The sequence below is a fragment of the Daldinia childiae genome (assembly GCF_008694065.1).
Source record: "Daldinia childiae strain JS-1345 chromosome Unknown Scaffold3, whole genome shotgun sequence".
Taxonomy (NCBI): domain Eukaryota; kingdom Fungi; phylum Ascomycota; class Sordariomycetes; order Xylariales; family Hypoxylaceae; genus Daldinia; species Daldinia childiae.
The window spans coordinates 2,869,446-2,885,510 of NW_022984644.1; the positions used below are offsets into that span (position 1 = coordinate 2,869,446).

The 16,065-nt window shown below is 45.4% G+C and overlaps 3 protein-coding genes across 3 annotated transcripts; 1 reads left to right on the plus strand and 2 right to left on the minus strand.

The window, feature by feature from the left end:
- Positions 1-2,308: 2,308 nt before the first annotated feature.
- Positions 2,309-3,486, plus strand: GL218_03497 (uncharacterized protein; the record flags this gene model as incomplete). The annotated part of the gene is made up of 2 exons (XM_033580060.1): positions 2,309-2,842; positions 2,908-3,486. 2 exons carry the CDS (start codon positions 2,309-2,311, stop codon positions 3,484-3,486), a joined length of 1,113 nt encoding a protein of 370 aa, XP_033437423.1.
- A 2,632-nt stretch (positions 3,487-6,118) lies between these two features.
- Positions 6,119-6,457, minus strand: GL218_03498 (putative bzip transcription factor protein; the record flags this gene model as incomplete). The annotated part of the gene is made up of 1 exon (XM_033580061.1): positions 6,119-6,457. One exon carries the CDS (start codon positions 6,455-6,457, stop codon positions 6,119-6,121), a length of 339 nt encoding a protein of 112 aa, XP_033437416.1.
- A 5,130-nt stretch (positions 6,458-11,587) lies between these two features.
- GL218_03499 (putative Rho-type GTPase-activating protein 2) lies at positions 11,588-15,565 on the minus strand (the record flags this gene model as incomplete). The annotated part of the gene is made up of 1 exon (XM_033580062.1): positions 11,588-15,565. One exon carries the CDS (start codon positions 15,563-15,565, stop codon positions 11,588-11,590), a length of 3,978 nt encoding a protein of 1,325 aa, XP_033437417.1.
- Between the last annotated feature and the right edge of the window lie 500 nt (positions 15,566-16,065).

Consider the following 16,065-nt stretch of genomic DNA (forward strand, 5'->3'; position numbering starts at 1 on the left):
TCTGCCAAGAGTGACCACTTAAGAAGCCACTTATTACACAAGTTTTGAGAGAAAGACGGGAGCGAAACATGTTAAGTTGGTAAGACATTTTCGGTTAATTATTCCTATAGAGACACGAAAACTTAGACCCTGTACCACATCGTGGTCAGCGGCTTGTCAATTAAGCACCAGAAATACCCCGATCTTGGACTCTTCTGTACTAAACACAAGATATGTGATTAAGACAGAATATAATTCTGAGTAACCAAGGTAAGCAAGCAAATATGCGATGACATAATTTTCCCGAGGGACGGATGAATAGATAATTTATAGGTATGTAAATCTATATACGCTCTAGCAAGCTATGATTGCCAATGTAATATTGCTAATAGCCTTGCACAGTCTATACAATCTATAAAATCGAACAGAAAATGTACAACGTCGTTTCTTAAAAAGGTGATTATAATGAGATTGAAGTTGGCTTCAGTTTTAACGAGTAAACATGGAACGTCGTGGAATCTCAACTTGAAAACGAAATCAATGAATTAACCATTGGCCAGGCCCGCCAACTTATCATCGACATCGTCTCCGTTCATTAAGAAATAGTACGTTCACATAACGTTGGAGGGTAGGTGGGATAGGAGACACCTTAGGTAGTTATGTTTTACGTCAAAGCCCTGATGCTGTTCGGATACGGAGACAAGAAGTAGAGTACCCGCTATACTCTAAGAGTTTAACTGGGGGTTTATCTCTTTCTCAAGGTTTTCATTTAATATTTTCTACCGTGTTCTAAAGCCTCCCCACTTAGGTTATGACTTGAGCTGGCTCTAAGCCGAACCGCAATAGGATAGCGTTCATGGCTAGGACAGGCCTCACACCTACGAAGGCGTGATATAAAATGGCTGAGAGTGAACCAACAGTACCTCAGAGGGCAACCCCCGAACATCAATATTGCACCAAACCACGAGCTCACCTAGAGGAGCCAATAGGAACGGCTGGAACATCATCGTGTGTGTGCCTTTTAAGGTTAGATTTATAAGATATCGGGAAATTAATATAGTATATATTAGCCTTTAGATAGGTCTGCACGCCGCATAACCCTGGGGAGGTCTGCGAGGGCCGGTCCTTCCTCCTTGCCCCGGCGTTAAATATACTAACTAACCAACCAACCAACTTGAGCTGGCTCTGCGGTGAAGACGTTCGTTACTACTTATTTTGTTTATTGGAGAATTTTGAAATTGAAGTCTTACGTTCTTACGCTGGATGACAACTTAAGAAAAGAAAAAAAAAGGCTTTAGACATTCATTTCACGTATCCAACACATAGGTAGTGAACAGGTGCTTCTGTGGTAACTTTAAAAGATTTAATTATATATTAACTACATAGGTTAGGTATCTTATGTAGTTAATGGGTTTTATACTAGCCCACTTTATTCTTTTCTACTAATTTGGTATAAAGATGCGAGCTTGTTATGACCAACAAGCTTTCTTATACCCGTCTCGCTATCTCCAGTCTTATATGTTATGCCCTTCTAGTTCAATGATAATCTCTATGAGCACTGAGCAGTCCGCGGGTTCCGAGCCCTACCTTTATTTTAATATGCCAGTCTTTACCATCGTCTTTACGTACCTAGTCACGCTACCTGCCTTCTTCGGGTCTCATTTGCATTAGCTCTGGAGTTTCCGACCAAAGTCCCACAATGAATCCCGGTCAAAAAAAGCTTATCAGATGGCACTAGTAGACCGCCGGTGCTACTGGCTAATGCCAAGGGACTTTATCAGATCCCCTAATGTAAGTCTATTGGATGGTTTGGGGTCAACCCCTGTCTAGCGTACTCTCGTTAAGCCTTCGGGAAGGAATTCCGGAGTCTCTTGATTTCCCCTTATTTTCCCCATAGGACCGAGCAAGGTATGGTAAAACTAGCGACCTCGGGACACTATCGTCAATTTTAGGCAGCTACTGTAGATGGTTATAATATGTTAGGTTGCTTATACTAGGATGGCTTGATAATTTTCCCTATAGAACCTACACCCGGCTACGGAGGTGAAATGACATGCCGTACGATTCGTTGGGAGCGGCTGTATCTGTGGATATTTCATACGCTATCAAGCTAGGCCCTTGTCAAGAGTAAGAGTCACTCGGAAAGCAGGGTACGGTGTTGGTGTTATTGCATTTTTCTCTGGATAATGGTGTGATTATAATATCAACGTACGTAGATATTTATGAGTATATAATAACTCACGGACACAAGAATCGAGTCGTCCAGCCTCCTAAACTATATTGCCTATCCTATTGGCTAGACCTTATGTACCTATAACTATAATCAACAATGTCCTCCGGCGAAAAGAAAGAAGGCGGTCTGATGACCAACTCGGAGCCTCTAACCGAGAGCTTGCCGGAGCAGCTAGAAGCGCAAGTTGTAAACCAAGATGCCGAAGCCGAGAAGCGTCTCGCGCGGTTACACGAACTATACGGAGCAACGTGGGACGGGCCCGATGACCCTAACGATCCATACAACTGGCCCGAGTGGCGGAAGGTCTCAATCGGTGTTATCTTCTCTGTCGGCCAGCTCGTGACTTTAATGTCAGCCAGCATAATGGCAGCGGCCCTTAGTAGCATATCTCGCGATCTAAACATCGACGCGTCGACTTCACAGATCACTCTCTCCATATACTTCCTCGGGTTGGGGATTGGCCCATTCTTTATAGCTGCTCTTGCAGAGATGAATGGTCGGAAGAACATCTGGATCATCAGCAACGCTTGGTATATCCTATGGAATGCGCTTTGCCCCGTGGGAAAATCTACAGGCCTGATGATTACCGGTAGGTTTCTCGCTGCGACGGGCGCGGGAGCCGGTATTATAGTACGTATAATTATTGCCCATTTACTTGGAAAATACGTTGAAGTCTTATTCTCTTGTTCTATTAGCTTACGGGTCCTGTTATGGCGGATATGTACCACGCAAAAGATCGTGGTAAGTCACTTGCCATAGCCTCTTTTCTTCCGTATTTGGGTCCGGCTCTAGGTCCTATCGTCGGCGGGGTCGTTGTACAGCTTGTCTACTGGCCGTGGCTCTTCTGGATCGTAAGCATCTTCGACGCAGTCATAGTCTTATTGGGGGCATTTATCATCAAAGAGTCCTACACCCCGGTTCTGCTACGTCGAAAGGCGGTCGCAAGATCCGAGTCGGCCGTGCCAGCTTTATCTCCACAGCAATGGGCATTCTGGAAAGATTTTTTCTCCCGGCTAGCGATCTATCTTCGACGACCGCTTCGGCTCCTTATCCGGCGACCAATCATTCAAGTCATATCTCTCGTCCTTGCTTTGAACTTTGGTATCTATACATTAATGCTCTCAACTTTTGCAACGCTCTGGATCGATTGGTACGGACAGTCCGCCCTCATTAGCAGTTTACACTACCTATCTTTCTCGATTGGCTTTTGTATGACGGCGCAGATAGGGGCAAGAATTAGTACGTTGGGTTATTCCTCGAGAGCTTTCTATTAGGGGCAATTTCTGACTTTGGTTATTACAGTGGACATTATATATAGGCGGTTACGAGATCGACCGAAGAATAAGGGTAAGGATCGGCCGGAGTTTCGCGTTCCGTATATGATTCCCGGAGTCCTCTTTATTCCCATAGGGCTCTTTTGGTACGGTTGGTCAGCAGAATACCGTATTTCTTGGGTCATGGTTGACATTGGCGCTATCATATTCACATGTGGGAGCTCAATTCTAGCTCAAGCTCTGCTGGCATATACTCTTGATATGTTTGGCGAGCAGGGTGCCTCGGCGAATGCCGCCACGAAATTTCTATCTAACATACTAGGATTCGTCTTTCCAATATTTGCTCCTCAACTGTATGATAGCTTAGGTTACGGCTGGGGAAACAGCCTCTTAGCATTCATTTTCGTTGTTCTAGGTCTCCCCGTGCCGTTACTTTTGTGGGTTTGGGGGGAGAGGTTGAGAGCGCTGGGGAAAAAACAGCACGAGCATAATTGAAATGGCTGCTGTTATTCCTGTTTTTCTCGAAATGTTACTCTCTTACATTAGCGATACGGATGTATGAGACAATCCCGTGTAATTTTGGCCTGTCGTGGGGTTTGCCTTTAAAAATGTCATGGGTGTCGCCTCCGCGTCGTGATGACATATTCTGATACTCAGCTAATATATTCAAGCGCTATTAGATCCACACTATAAACTGATTCTTGTCTATATATAGTGTACAGAGCCAATCATTGTCAAATAAAACATCTCGACCGGCTAGTAGCTCTCATACATATAGATAACTTACCCTCGCGAACATGCTAGCATATCGGTCTAGACCTTGGAAGCTGTCTGTCGCAGCGATTACAATAATACTTCACGATGCATGGGCTCGTTGACCCGGGTGTAAGCTTGCTAAGTTAAGAGACCGGATGCGTTCATGAGGAATGGGGTGTAACGATATATATTAGACGGGAATTACTTACAAAACACCTGTCATATACTCTGTACAAATCGATATTACATTGATGGTTAAGTATGATAAGAGTCATTGTCAAGTAGCCACATAGGATCCCTTGGAACTATTTCGTGATAATAAAGAATTGAGGTTAAATTTCATGAACTGAAGGACTTGTGGGTGTTTAACACGGTTCCAGAAGCGGCAATTGTGACGTATATAGTACTCACTCTACCTATAAATAGCGGTACCGTAAGAGGCGGAAGAGGTTAACCAGTGTAAAAATCTTTGGTATTTCTCAATAGGCTTCATGTAAGAGACGGACACTACCAGAATAGCGTCAAAATAAGTACCTGTTCTAAGTTAGGTCTGATTTAAGTATTTTTATAAGTTAAATTATTTCTTTTGGTATTCTAACTGTTAAAAAAAAAAGAGTATACATTATTATAGAAACGATATTAGAATTAATTATCAAATATATTAAGCAACTTTTGTTGAAAAACTGTGAAATTATATATTTTTCAACATATAGTGTCACCTATTAACAAATTAAAAAGGGCACTTTTTTATATAGCGTTATTCTGACTAGTCAAAAGTAGGGGGATCAATCTAGAGTCTTTAGTCTGCCCCCTTTAAATTACCTCATTGTGTACCCTGCCAACCGTTTCTGTGGATTGTTGGAAGAAAAGGGAAGTAATCGGCAAGTAACCGGGGGCGAATGTACAGCTGACGGCGCAATGGAACGAAGAGACGCATAGTAAGATGCGAGGTCGTGTTCGCTAGCTCCCCCGGCTGCTTAGTTGCGATTCCATGGGAGCTGAATATTTGGGAGAGGTTGTTTTTCGCGAAGCTCTCCTATACGTCTGATACTTACATCCCCTGCTGGGAATTGGGGCCGGGTGGGTACCCTGACGATATGTTGACAGGTGAGATCTCTATATATTATGCACGTTTTCAATTTATTATACATTAGGTACATGATCACCTCCTAGCAGCGTTCGCATATATAATATTCTTATCCCCTCAAAGAATCCCTCAACCTCGTTGGCAATGTATTCTTATTTTTCTGCATCTTTGCTGGTATTTCCATATCAACTAGACTATCTACCTCTTATTCCTACGACGCGAGTCTAAACATATCGACCCACGACTCCTCATCAAGTTTTATTAAGCCGTCTTAGTACTATATTTGTAATTCCCAGAGCTTTGAAAATTCAACGTATTGATTATGGCCTATGTCCTTATTGTTTTGAGTTGAGCAAACGTGTCGCCATCCACCTATTCAGTGCCTCATCGCAGTCAATTACTATGAGATGGCTCCGAACGTCCTATAAAGACGAAACTTCCTCTAGGGCCCCATACGAGAAAAGAAAGACGAAACGCCAGATAAACCCTATACCATGCCAGGTTTCAAGTGCCGCTTGAAAGTATTTGGCGAATTAAGGTCTAGTGAGCCCAACTGACGCCTTAAGACGAAACTGTCGTCATTATTAGACCCAATGGTCTAGGTGAGATCCTTGGAAATTTCCTATTGAAACAAAAGGGCCCTTGGTTGTAATATTCCCGTTACTTCCGTTCTTTTAGTAAACTCGTTGATATCCTCGCTCCAAAGCAAAACTTGAAAAAGTTAAGACGACGAGGACTTCTCTTATCGCCCCAATCGTTAGCCGCCCTGATACCGAGTTTCAATACGCATCAGTGTACGTCGCGAGCCGCTCGCGAGATGTAATTCTGGATAATATCGCTATCGCAATTACTGTGCTTGAGGATCTCATTCTTGAGATCTAGAATCTCGTCCCTTAAGCTACCGGCGTGCTCTAGAAGTATCCGATTTTGCTGGCTTAACTCCCGTTCCCGTATCTGCAGTTCCGACATGCTCTGCTTCGCCTTCTGCCGACACTTGTGTGCCGCCACGCGATTCCGTTCACGGTTGCGTCTATTCTTGACTGGGGGCATATGGTCGATACCAGCGTTGACGCTACATGCTGGGGACGGAGGGGAGGGTTGGTCGTCTCCGTCCGCCATCCAGTTCATTGAAGATGGAGAAGCCGGGGATATTCCTAACACTGATTGAGGCGAAAGCTTATTCGTCTCGGAACTATTCGAAGAAAATCGATTGCGGTTTGTTGTTGGTGATATTATAGTTGCCGGTATGGTGCTATCGTCAAATATTGTTCCATCACCGGCATTTGGTTGGACATTTTCCGATCGTCTTGTGTGCTCAGCAAAAGGGTCATCTAAATTATGGTGAGTAGAATGTCCAGATACATTTGTGCCTGTAAATTGGTCGTAAACAAACGTGCCTGCTGCCACGGCGGCGTTGTCAATTGTATAACCAGCATCAAACTGAATCGCCAGTTAGTAACTTGGTGACATATAGAAGAGGAGAAAAAGTAACAGCCCAATACGAAATGGGAAACTATGCAAGGTATGAATACGATACTTGAAGAAAATAAATAACTGCTTACGTTGTCGCTTGTATCTATATCATGTACTAATTCCTCCCGCGCGGATTGGCGACTTGGCCTATAATAGTCGTCTAGATTGTTACCCGGACTGGGCCAAAGTTGAGAATCGTGAGCTGTGATGCTCTCACCGAAAGGTGATGTGAACATTGTCGGAGTCCATGAAGTTGGAATCTCCTCTGACCAATTGTCAAATTTCCGCGCAGTATCCACGGCTGCATTCATGCTTGCAGCGAGCTTTTGTAGATTCTGATAGTTTTTATGATGATGGCTCCTTAGTTTCACCGAGTATAGAGCCTCTTCGGGTTGATTTGTTATGTTGGCGTACAAATATGGCAATGTTAAGTTGTGGATATTTTCTACGATTTTCGAAATTGATCATGGAATATCGATGAAGTAGTAAATTATGATGTGGGACGATTTCTGGGAGAGAGAGAGAGAGAGAGGAAGAGGGAGAGATAGAGAGGAAGCGTATGTGTATGTGTGTATGTGTGTGTGTGTGTGAAAGGTCGCGCAAACTATCTAGATTCTTTTTGTCTTCTTATTGAGGCAAACTTCGACGGTCGTGCTGGTAAACTTCGACGGAGCAATTGTATTAGACTGGGTCTGGTCCCTGAATGCTGGGATCATAGGACGTCATAACAATGGGCTACTGATTTTGGCGGAAGAAGACGCTTAGATGGGATGGGATTTGCTCGGTATTAAGTGTGTTTGCACTAGACATACAGACCATACAGACCTGTTATACATGATCGTGATAAGGTTTGGGGTTACTTTGAAGGACCGGTCTACTACAAGAGACGAGAGTTTGGATTAAGCTATCACGTTCAGATGCTCTGGGCTCTGGGCTCTGGGTTCTGGGTTCTGGGCTGTCTAGGGCCTGTGTACAGTACTTGTCAAGGGATATGTTATTAGAATGCAGTTCTATATCGCTTGTAGTTTTATATGCACGTTACTTTCGGACTGCATTCCGCGAGTCGTGAGTGGTCAGTTTTATATGCAGCAGTACACCTTGAGGCCGTTATCAAGCGAGCTTGTAATACCTACACCGCGGACGGTGGCTTGTGCAATAAGAGCTGGATGCATGAGTACCTCAAATGCTGCTAGGACTACCTAGCCTATGATTTCGCATTGTACTTATTAGTAACAGGAAGCACACGAGGCATACGAGGCAATGTGGCAAATGAAGTGTGGGGGGAGAAAAGTAAAGAAAATATATTTAAGAGCAAGGGTTATATTTACAGACTTATTACCATTATATTAATGTTAAATAGGTTAGGTTAGCTATAATTTTTGAAAAGTGACCAGTATATTACCAGTATATTGTTTTTATCCGCGGTATAAGAATAGACCTATAGAAATTTAAATCAATATAATGATCATCTAGAGATCCTTTTAACATATCGAGAATACAGCGGAATAAGAAGGAATCTAAGCCTACCTAACTACCTACCTAGTATGTAATAAACGATGCCGCCCCCAGTGCTCTTCAGCTACCTCGTAGGGGAATTACCCCCACATTCGTGGACCGACTGCCAACACAACTCAACTGACTCAAACTTACATCAAATTGTACATATTCTCTTATTTTAGCTTCCGAATGAAACGTATTGACAGCTATCATTCTCCAAGTAGCTAAATTTTAGTCGCCACTCTAAGGTTCATATAAACGAGAAGTCCTCGGCAGCTAGCCAGGTAGTTGAGCTCGCGTATATCACCAATACCTTGCTAACCTACATAAGCCCCAAGAGCATCCCCAAGAGCATCCTAGGTATGTTAGGTATCTAAATGACCCAAATTCAGTTAGAGTCTTATGAGACTTGACAGGTCTATCCGCTCTTCAAAAGTACTCTTAGAAATTATCGCCTCCGATAAAAGCCCATCCTCTTGATTGGCTCGGCGCCCACTCCGAGGAATCATCTCTTACCCCGTGCACCGTGCAGGGCAAGATACCTACGTATGTAGAGAGAAGAAAAAAAAGAAAGCATTCTGGAGGAAGGGCGCTAAGTCACGGAGAGCCTCCGGTCCAGATAATAGGCACAATACTGACAAACTCCGACGCTCCTTGACGATCGAATGCCTCTTGGAAGTATTCTATCTGCAGCCGCGGTCGATCATTCATTATAAATCGTCCCGTAGACATTAATACATTGCCCAGCTGATGAAGAATACGACAGAAAACATCCCAACAAAAAAGACAGGTCTCATTTCTCTCGGCCCGGCTTAAGGAGGTCTTTGATCCAAAATCTCCTATTGAATATCATGAATCGTGCCTCGCGTTTGCTAGTTAATTCGACTCCCTCCTCGACATAGACACTAGGGATGTATGAGATCCAGATCTCAGGGTTCAGGGTCTGGGGTTTTGAATTCTAGCTTTCAATCTAACGTACGGGGCTAAATTGCGATATTACCTAGAAGGAATACGCACAAGACGTCTTTTCCTACCCCTACCTATTATTACCCTGCCTTGTGACTTGGCAACTTAATTCGTGGATATGGGCCGCGCCAAAACGAATAGGCAAATCACGACTGACAGGCATAATTGATCACCGATAATTCGACCATCTAGAGCTACGGTCAGTTTATATTACTCGACCAGAACATATGAAGCTTTTCGAATGACTCTTACCATATTTTATGTCGCACTGAAACGGTTTAGTCGCAACATGCATCGCGGGGATCGAAGATCTATGACCATCCGTCGAAGTCAATTCTCGGTAGATGTATACTCGTGTAGCGCGATCCTGATCGTACTCTTGTGCTATCACGCTCAGCCGAGGATGGCGTAAAGGTCATATTGATACCGTGCGAGAATATAGTCTTGTTAATGCCTAAGATGGAATAGGAGTAGATATGGTGGCTTGCTGTCAGCACAGCACAACACATAGTATCGTGTCTTTTCTACGGGTGTTATTGGTAGGTGTGCTAGCTTTCCTTGGGTCGTGGCGTATGCCGTTGTTTCATTGCTTTAGCCCTGCTTATTCACGACGATTGATATGTCCATGGCAACGGAGACGAAGGTAGGCCCTTACCCCCAGGAGATGTGTTCCAGGATACCGAGCATCGGATCCGAACGTCCCTTGCTGCAGCTTAGGGTGGTAATATCATATATCGGATCGAAAAGCAGGAATCCGCGGGGGGTTCTACAATAGAGTCTAGACCTGACCTAAGGCGCACACTAGGATGCATCCTTCTCAAAGCAGAAACTCGACCAAACAACCGGCGTTGACACGGTTGCGAACCGGTAATCACATGCGGCCCGGGGCAACACTTAAACCCCATACAGTGACCTTGGGTTGCTAAATATACTAGATACCTTACAAATGTAAAAGAGCCAACTACCATGGGCGGATCTGCCGGTGCTTGCTTGCATCGGTAGCCGATCGATCGGACTGAGTATACTACAAACAAGAGAAGAGCCAGATGGTGGGTTATTAATGTAAAAATGCCTGTTGGTGAGATATCACCCTATGATGGCATGACTAAATAAAGGGGCAGCAGCTAATACGAGGTTTATTTCATTCTTGAACCATTCGGATTTGAAGTCACTTCCAAGGGTCTACATAAGCGCGGTTGGCGTCCTATGGGTTGTTAAGTCTATGGTGGTGGAGAGAAAGTTACAATTTCGTCGAAACGAGAAAAAAAAAGCCCCCTAAAAACCTAGAAGAGTAAGAAAAAAAAAGAAAAAGGTCACGATGGTGTCAAATAACTATTTAATAGGCATATAAAATAGCGGAACATGTCGAGAATGAAGGCTGGGTAATAACAATATGTGCTCCTCGAATTTTGCTTGCTGAAAACGCCGAAACGTCTACTCAGTTGTGTTTTACTACGAAATGAGATGAGGCTCTAAGTAGGCCAACATTCTAATGGTAGGTTAATCGTGGCACAGTTTAGTATCACCATCTCACGAATGTACATGGATGGAACACAGGAAAACGCCCCGGGCCAATGGTAAGTCCTTATGTGCGCATGCAAGATTTTTGTCGCACTGGGCTGCTGCAGAGTCGGTTCACATGACTATTTTATGCAAGACTTCGGTCAGAAATTTCTAACCGCAGATGGAGTTCAACTCGAAAGTGTTAAAGGCAGCTTCTAACAAAATCGAATTTTTGTGCTTCATTCGCTAAATGCTATGTTTGGGGATTATACCCTTACGAGAGCCATCAACGCCACGATATCTCTTCCCCATTCCGTCATCCAAGATATTCCACCTGTAGAAGCTAATAAGAAGAACTGCCTCCCGCAGCTGCAGCTTGATTGTATGATTTTGTTAAACCCGGCTCTAAGATTTGGGGTAACCAAATGGCAACCTCCTTCGCGTTTTAAACCCTTCTTCTGCTCTAGCCTCGTATCTTGAGACTATCCGAAATAGTATCATTAGAGTATTATGTTTGCTAGGGCTCCAGTCCGTAGCTATTGTACCAATGGAACAATGCTTGGTTCAAGAAGTTGAAGTGCGATGAGGTTACAGAGTAGATTGTGGTCCTCTGCCACGTGCTGGAGCATGCGGAAAATATCAAAATCGTCTTAAGGCGAGGGGATCGAATAAGAATTTTGAACGAGACGCTAATATCGGCGCTAGCCATATAAAACAGTAATAAATCGTGACTTATATATGTGGAATCATCAAAAATTGCTATGCCATAAAAACGGCGGCGGGTCCCGACGCTAGATGTGCTAGATTTGCTAGATGTGATTACATCCTGGTTTCCTCCCTCAGATGACTCTTGGAACCTTGTTGATTAAGGCCTTGCTGATTAAGCATCATGTTCCCCATAAACATAGTGCTCTCTCTCCTTTTGCTCTTATTGTAAGATTGATCGTATGCCGATAACGAATTGTCGCTGTGGTTCTGTTCGTAAGAGGATGGATAATGTGGGCGGTCATAACTGGGCTGCCTCGAGTTTGGGTCATAACCTGGCGGCACAACAAAGCTGTTTTCGTAAGCTGGGCGAAGTGAGGGTTGTGATCCCGGTTGAGCTAAGTAATGTGGCTCATATGAGGAGGTCTGGCGAGGTGGAGGTGTCGCAGTTGGACGAAGCCCTCCACCGAATACACCGGGCGGCGGAGTAGGTGTTGATCGCTGCTGTGTCTGCTCGATTAGCCGCCTTTGAGGTGAATCCGTCGCTGTGAGCGGCCGAGGCGGCTGTGTCTCTATTGTGCCCGAGTCCGTATCAACAGGAGACGGGAGTTCGTACTCCTCTGGGTCTATACCAAATATACCCTCGTAGTTCTGTAGGAGTAGCGCAAATACCGGAGCTGGGATATTTAACGTCGGAGAGAAAACGATACCAACGTTACGTACAGTCATCTTGTTCGTATCTGAATGATTGATGATCTTAATTAGGAAAGCAATGAGGTATTTCAATAGTGTTTCGTTCGCCAATGGAAGTTGCTGTACGAGCTCTGCCAATGACGCAATCTTTTCTCGCTGGTTAGACATCTCGGTTACCTCGACAAATTTCATATGGAGATCCCTAGTGAGAATGGTCGTAGGTAATTCACGAAGGTAAAGCTTCAGCAGGGAAGCCACAGCATGAATGTCGTAATATGTATCATCAGTGAGGAGGTTGACGTCGCCTTCGGTATTGAAACGCTCGCGTAGTTGTTTGATTACTACGTTAGAACCGCTTAGTCGGAATATACCCTCTTCTCGAATTGCGCTCTTCGCATCGAGATACTGGATGCACCGATATACTACTGCTGGAAGAGGGACGTTGGCATCAAAGGGGCCACTGAATCTCACCGCTTCGGCGAGAGGCGCACCAAAGGCTTGTCGTATCGGTCCTCGTTGTTCGACTTGATTTTGAGGGACATTGCCGGCATTGGAACTATAAGACGCGTCTTGGTCATCCACTGATGACCGAGTTTTAGGGCCAAATCCGAAGAAACTACGCTTTCTCTGCTTCTTTTCCTCGATCGTAGGACCAGGCGGGGCTAAACCCATCTTGCCGCCCCATGAGGCTCCATCCGGGATTAGCTGCGGATCTTTCGGGGCTGAAATGGTGTAAGCTGAACCGTTTACTCTATCTTGTGATTCTGGTGTGCCAGTCTTTTGGTTTCTAGAGGGAGCACCATCCGGAATATTACCTTGCCTAGCTGTGTCGTAGCTCATCCCGATCAATCCTTCTTGGTTACCACTATGTTGCCCTGGATGTTTCCCATGACCCTTCTTCTTCGCATTCATATTCGCATTGCTGGTGTGAGAATTGTTGCTCGCGGCTTGATTCCGGCCTTGGCCAGCAGCTAAATGTGCCTCTTCATCGTTGTCATCCCGATAGTCGATCCAGCGGAGCAGAGCCTCTACCCACTGATCACGCTCGATGTCACTTTCAGCACATAAAACGTGCTTCACATGACTACTAGAATCCTTCTTTTTTGGTTCGAGAACTAAGAACGCATGGCGGTATTGGTTATCTAACTCTTCGCCGTTCGGACCACTTGCTGGAGACCCATCATTAGTATGCTGAGATTGCTTCCCGATTTGCGCATTCTGAAGCTTGATAGTCCCTAAATGCGCACCACCGGGTGTCTCGTAGTATCTTAGGTGAGGTCCATCCAGGACGAAGAATCGTGCTTTCCACCCGCCGAAGTTCTTGCCTCTCTTTGTTAAGTAGCCGTTCTTAAAGGGCCTACCTCCAGGACCTGTCTTCTGGGGAATTCCTTCACTGCTGGGCTCATTAGTGGGGGAAGGCTCGTCTGCATTAGGCCGAACAGTGTTGGTTGACAAGTATTTACAAAGTTCTAGGGCAGTAGGTGTATCGAGAGGAGTGTTCAGGAGCTCATCAAGATAATGATCTAGAACGGTACGGCGAGCATCGAGCTTGGCGGGTGAGTGACCACTAAACAGAGACCTATCTGGTGTCTTAGCCGTAAAAGATGCGCATTGCTTCATTTTTTGGTCAAGCTTGACAAGAGATGCGGTGTCCTTTTCTACCCTCCATAATTCGGTACTTTCAGACCGCAAACGAATAGCTAACGTGAAAACGGGGTCCTCCTCCAATTGTGTTAGCGACAGGAGGCTAGCCCTGGATGGCTTCATGCGAGACGACGCAACCCTGACATCGATAGACGGGAGAGCATTTGGCGGCAGCAACAAGTCGGGATATTCCTCCGTGGCGAATCCTCTATAGATCTTCGATCTTTCGACAGGGCTTTCACGATTTGTATGGGGGCTTGGCTGTGAGCCTTCGCTTATCTGCTTAGTGCTGCCAGGTTGTTTTATAGAGGCTTGGCTCAAGGGACTGGATATCTGCTGCGCATTAGGCGGGAGCGGAATCGGTTGTCTGGGAGCTCGTGGTGAAAGGGGTATTGCCATTGCTATTCCTATGCCGCGGGGAGACGATGGAGTCGAGTGCATCATTGGCCTTGGACTTGCAGGAAGCCCTGGGCTTTTCAAGAAAGCAGGAACTATAGTCTCTCGGATATCGGTATCGTTTAGGAGACCAGCGAGCGATACAGGACCATTATCGGGGGATAGCGAGTCTTGAGCGCTAACTGCCCGGGGGTTTGCGGGAACGCTATATTGAGAAGACTCCGTATCCTTGGCAAGAGGCAGGCCATTCTGACTACCGTTTTTGCTCTTCTTAGACAGACTCCGAACTTCAGCCTCTTTCTGTGCGAGGATTTCTCTTTCTCTATCATCTTCCTCTCTAGTCTTTCTCCGGCCACGTTTCTCGATGATCGGGAGCTCATCTACTTCCAACAATGAATCGTAGTCGGAATCGGAATCAAAATTGTCCTCTGGAGAGATCGAGGCAGGCACTTTTGACTCTTTCTTCAATTGTAACGGAGCAGGCGGAGGTTTCCGTGGTGGAGGGGCAGACGGAGGCGGAAATTGAGAGATGCCCTGGTCAACAAGCGGTGTCGCCTCAATAATCGAAACCGCAGGAGTGTCTGTTGTTGGACGTTTGGGAGGCGGTACTCGAGGCGGAACGCTTGGAAGGCTTCGGGATGGGGGGATTGAGAGGTTAATCGGAATTTCTTTAACTGCTTCTGACGATTTCTTAGCTTCTTCGGCAGCACGATCTTCCTCTTCAAGATCGAAATGGTCTAGCGCATGCTCAGAGGCCTTTGGCATTGCATGCGATGGGTCTAAGAGTTCTCCGACTGCTGATGGTAGCCCATTGGAAAGTTGATCAGCTGGAGGTGTAATCGGATAGGGTGCCAGAGATACATCGATAGGCGAATGTTTGACGCTATCGGAATCGAGGTTTGACGGCGACCCTGGCATGTCAGGTTCCTGTTCCCTGGGTACGTTGACGTTAAGCTGAGGGATGTTAGGTACTCTTGGCTGTACAAGATCAGGCTTCAAACGCTCATCATGGACAGCCATTACATCCTTTAGCTTCTTTCTGTATTTCTCCTTATCTTTCAAAGCACGCTCGAGATCTTTGTTAAGGCCCAAGATCATAGCTCTCTGTTTATCCACAAGCCTCCATAACTGTGCATTCTGTTGCGATTGTGACTGCTTCTCCTTCAATAAATACTGTATGACGGCCTCGGGACTGCCTGCTGCCCGAACCAAATTAGATATATCTGCAGTTCCAGACTGAGCATCCTGAGAACCTTGATGGGAGTGGGGTTTCGAAGAAATTGCGGATATAGCAGAATCTATAGACGACGTCCTAGGAGCACCTGATGCATCAGGTATGGATGAGGAACCGCCAGCCATCTTGGACAGACTCGTACTAGTAGAGCCTACAGACGGCTTTGTGGATGCGGCTACGTCGGAAACACCTGGAATATCATTCGAAGGGTAGGAAGAAAGTGTCGCCCTAAAGCACACGTATGCTGTGTTAGATTCATTTAAAATTATATTCGTCAACAAGGCGAATGGTATCGAAGTAGTGGTGAACTGAGGAAGATCTATACGAACCCGTGGTTGGGAGAAAATGGTGAGACTGGAGAATTATCACTCGAACGTTCGATGCGTGTTGGAAGATGATACTGTGGTGATTCTCGAGACAGGATCTGGGCAACCGAAACACCTGGGAACAACTCGTGGATAGGTTCGGGGAATTTTGATCGAGATGGGCTTGCGCTTGAGGGCGGAGACACTGCCGTACTTGTTTGCAGAGGGCTAGGAGCTGGAGTTTTCCGCTGTCTGGTAACAAGTGGGGATTTAAGTCAGCACCAGTGTCATGCACGACAGATCATAGGGCAATTATTCAA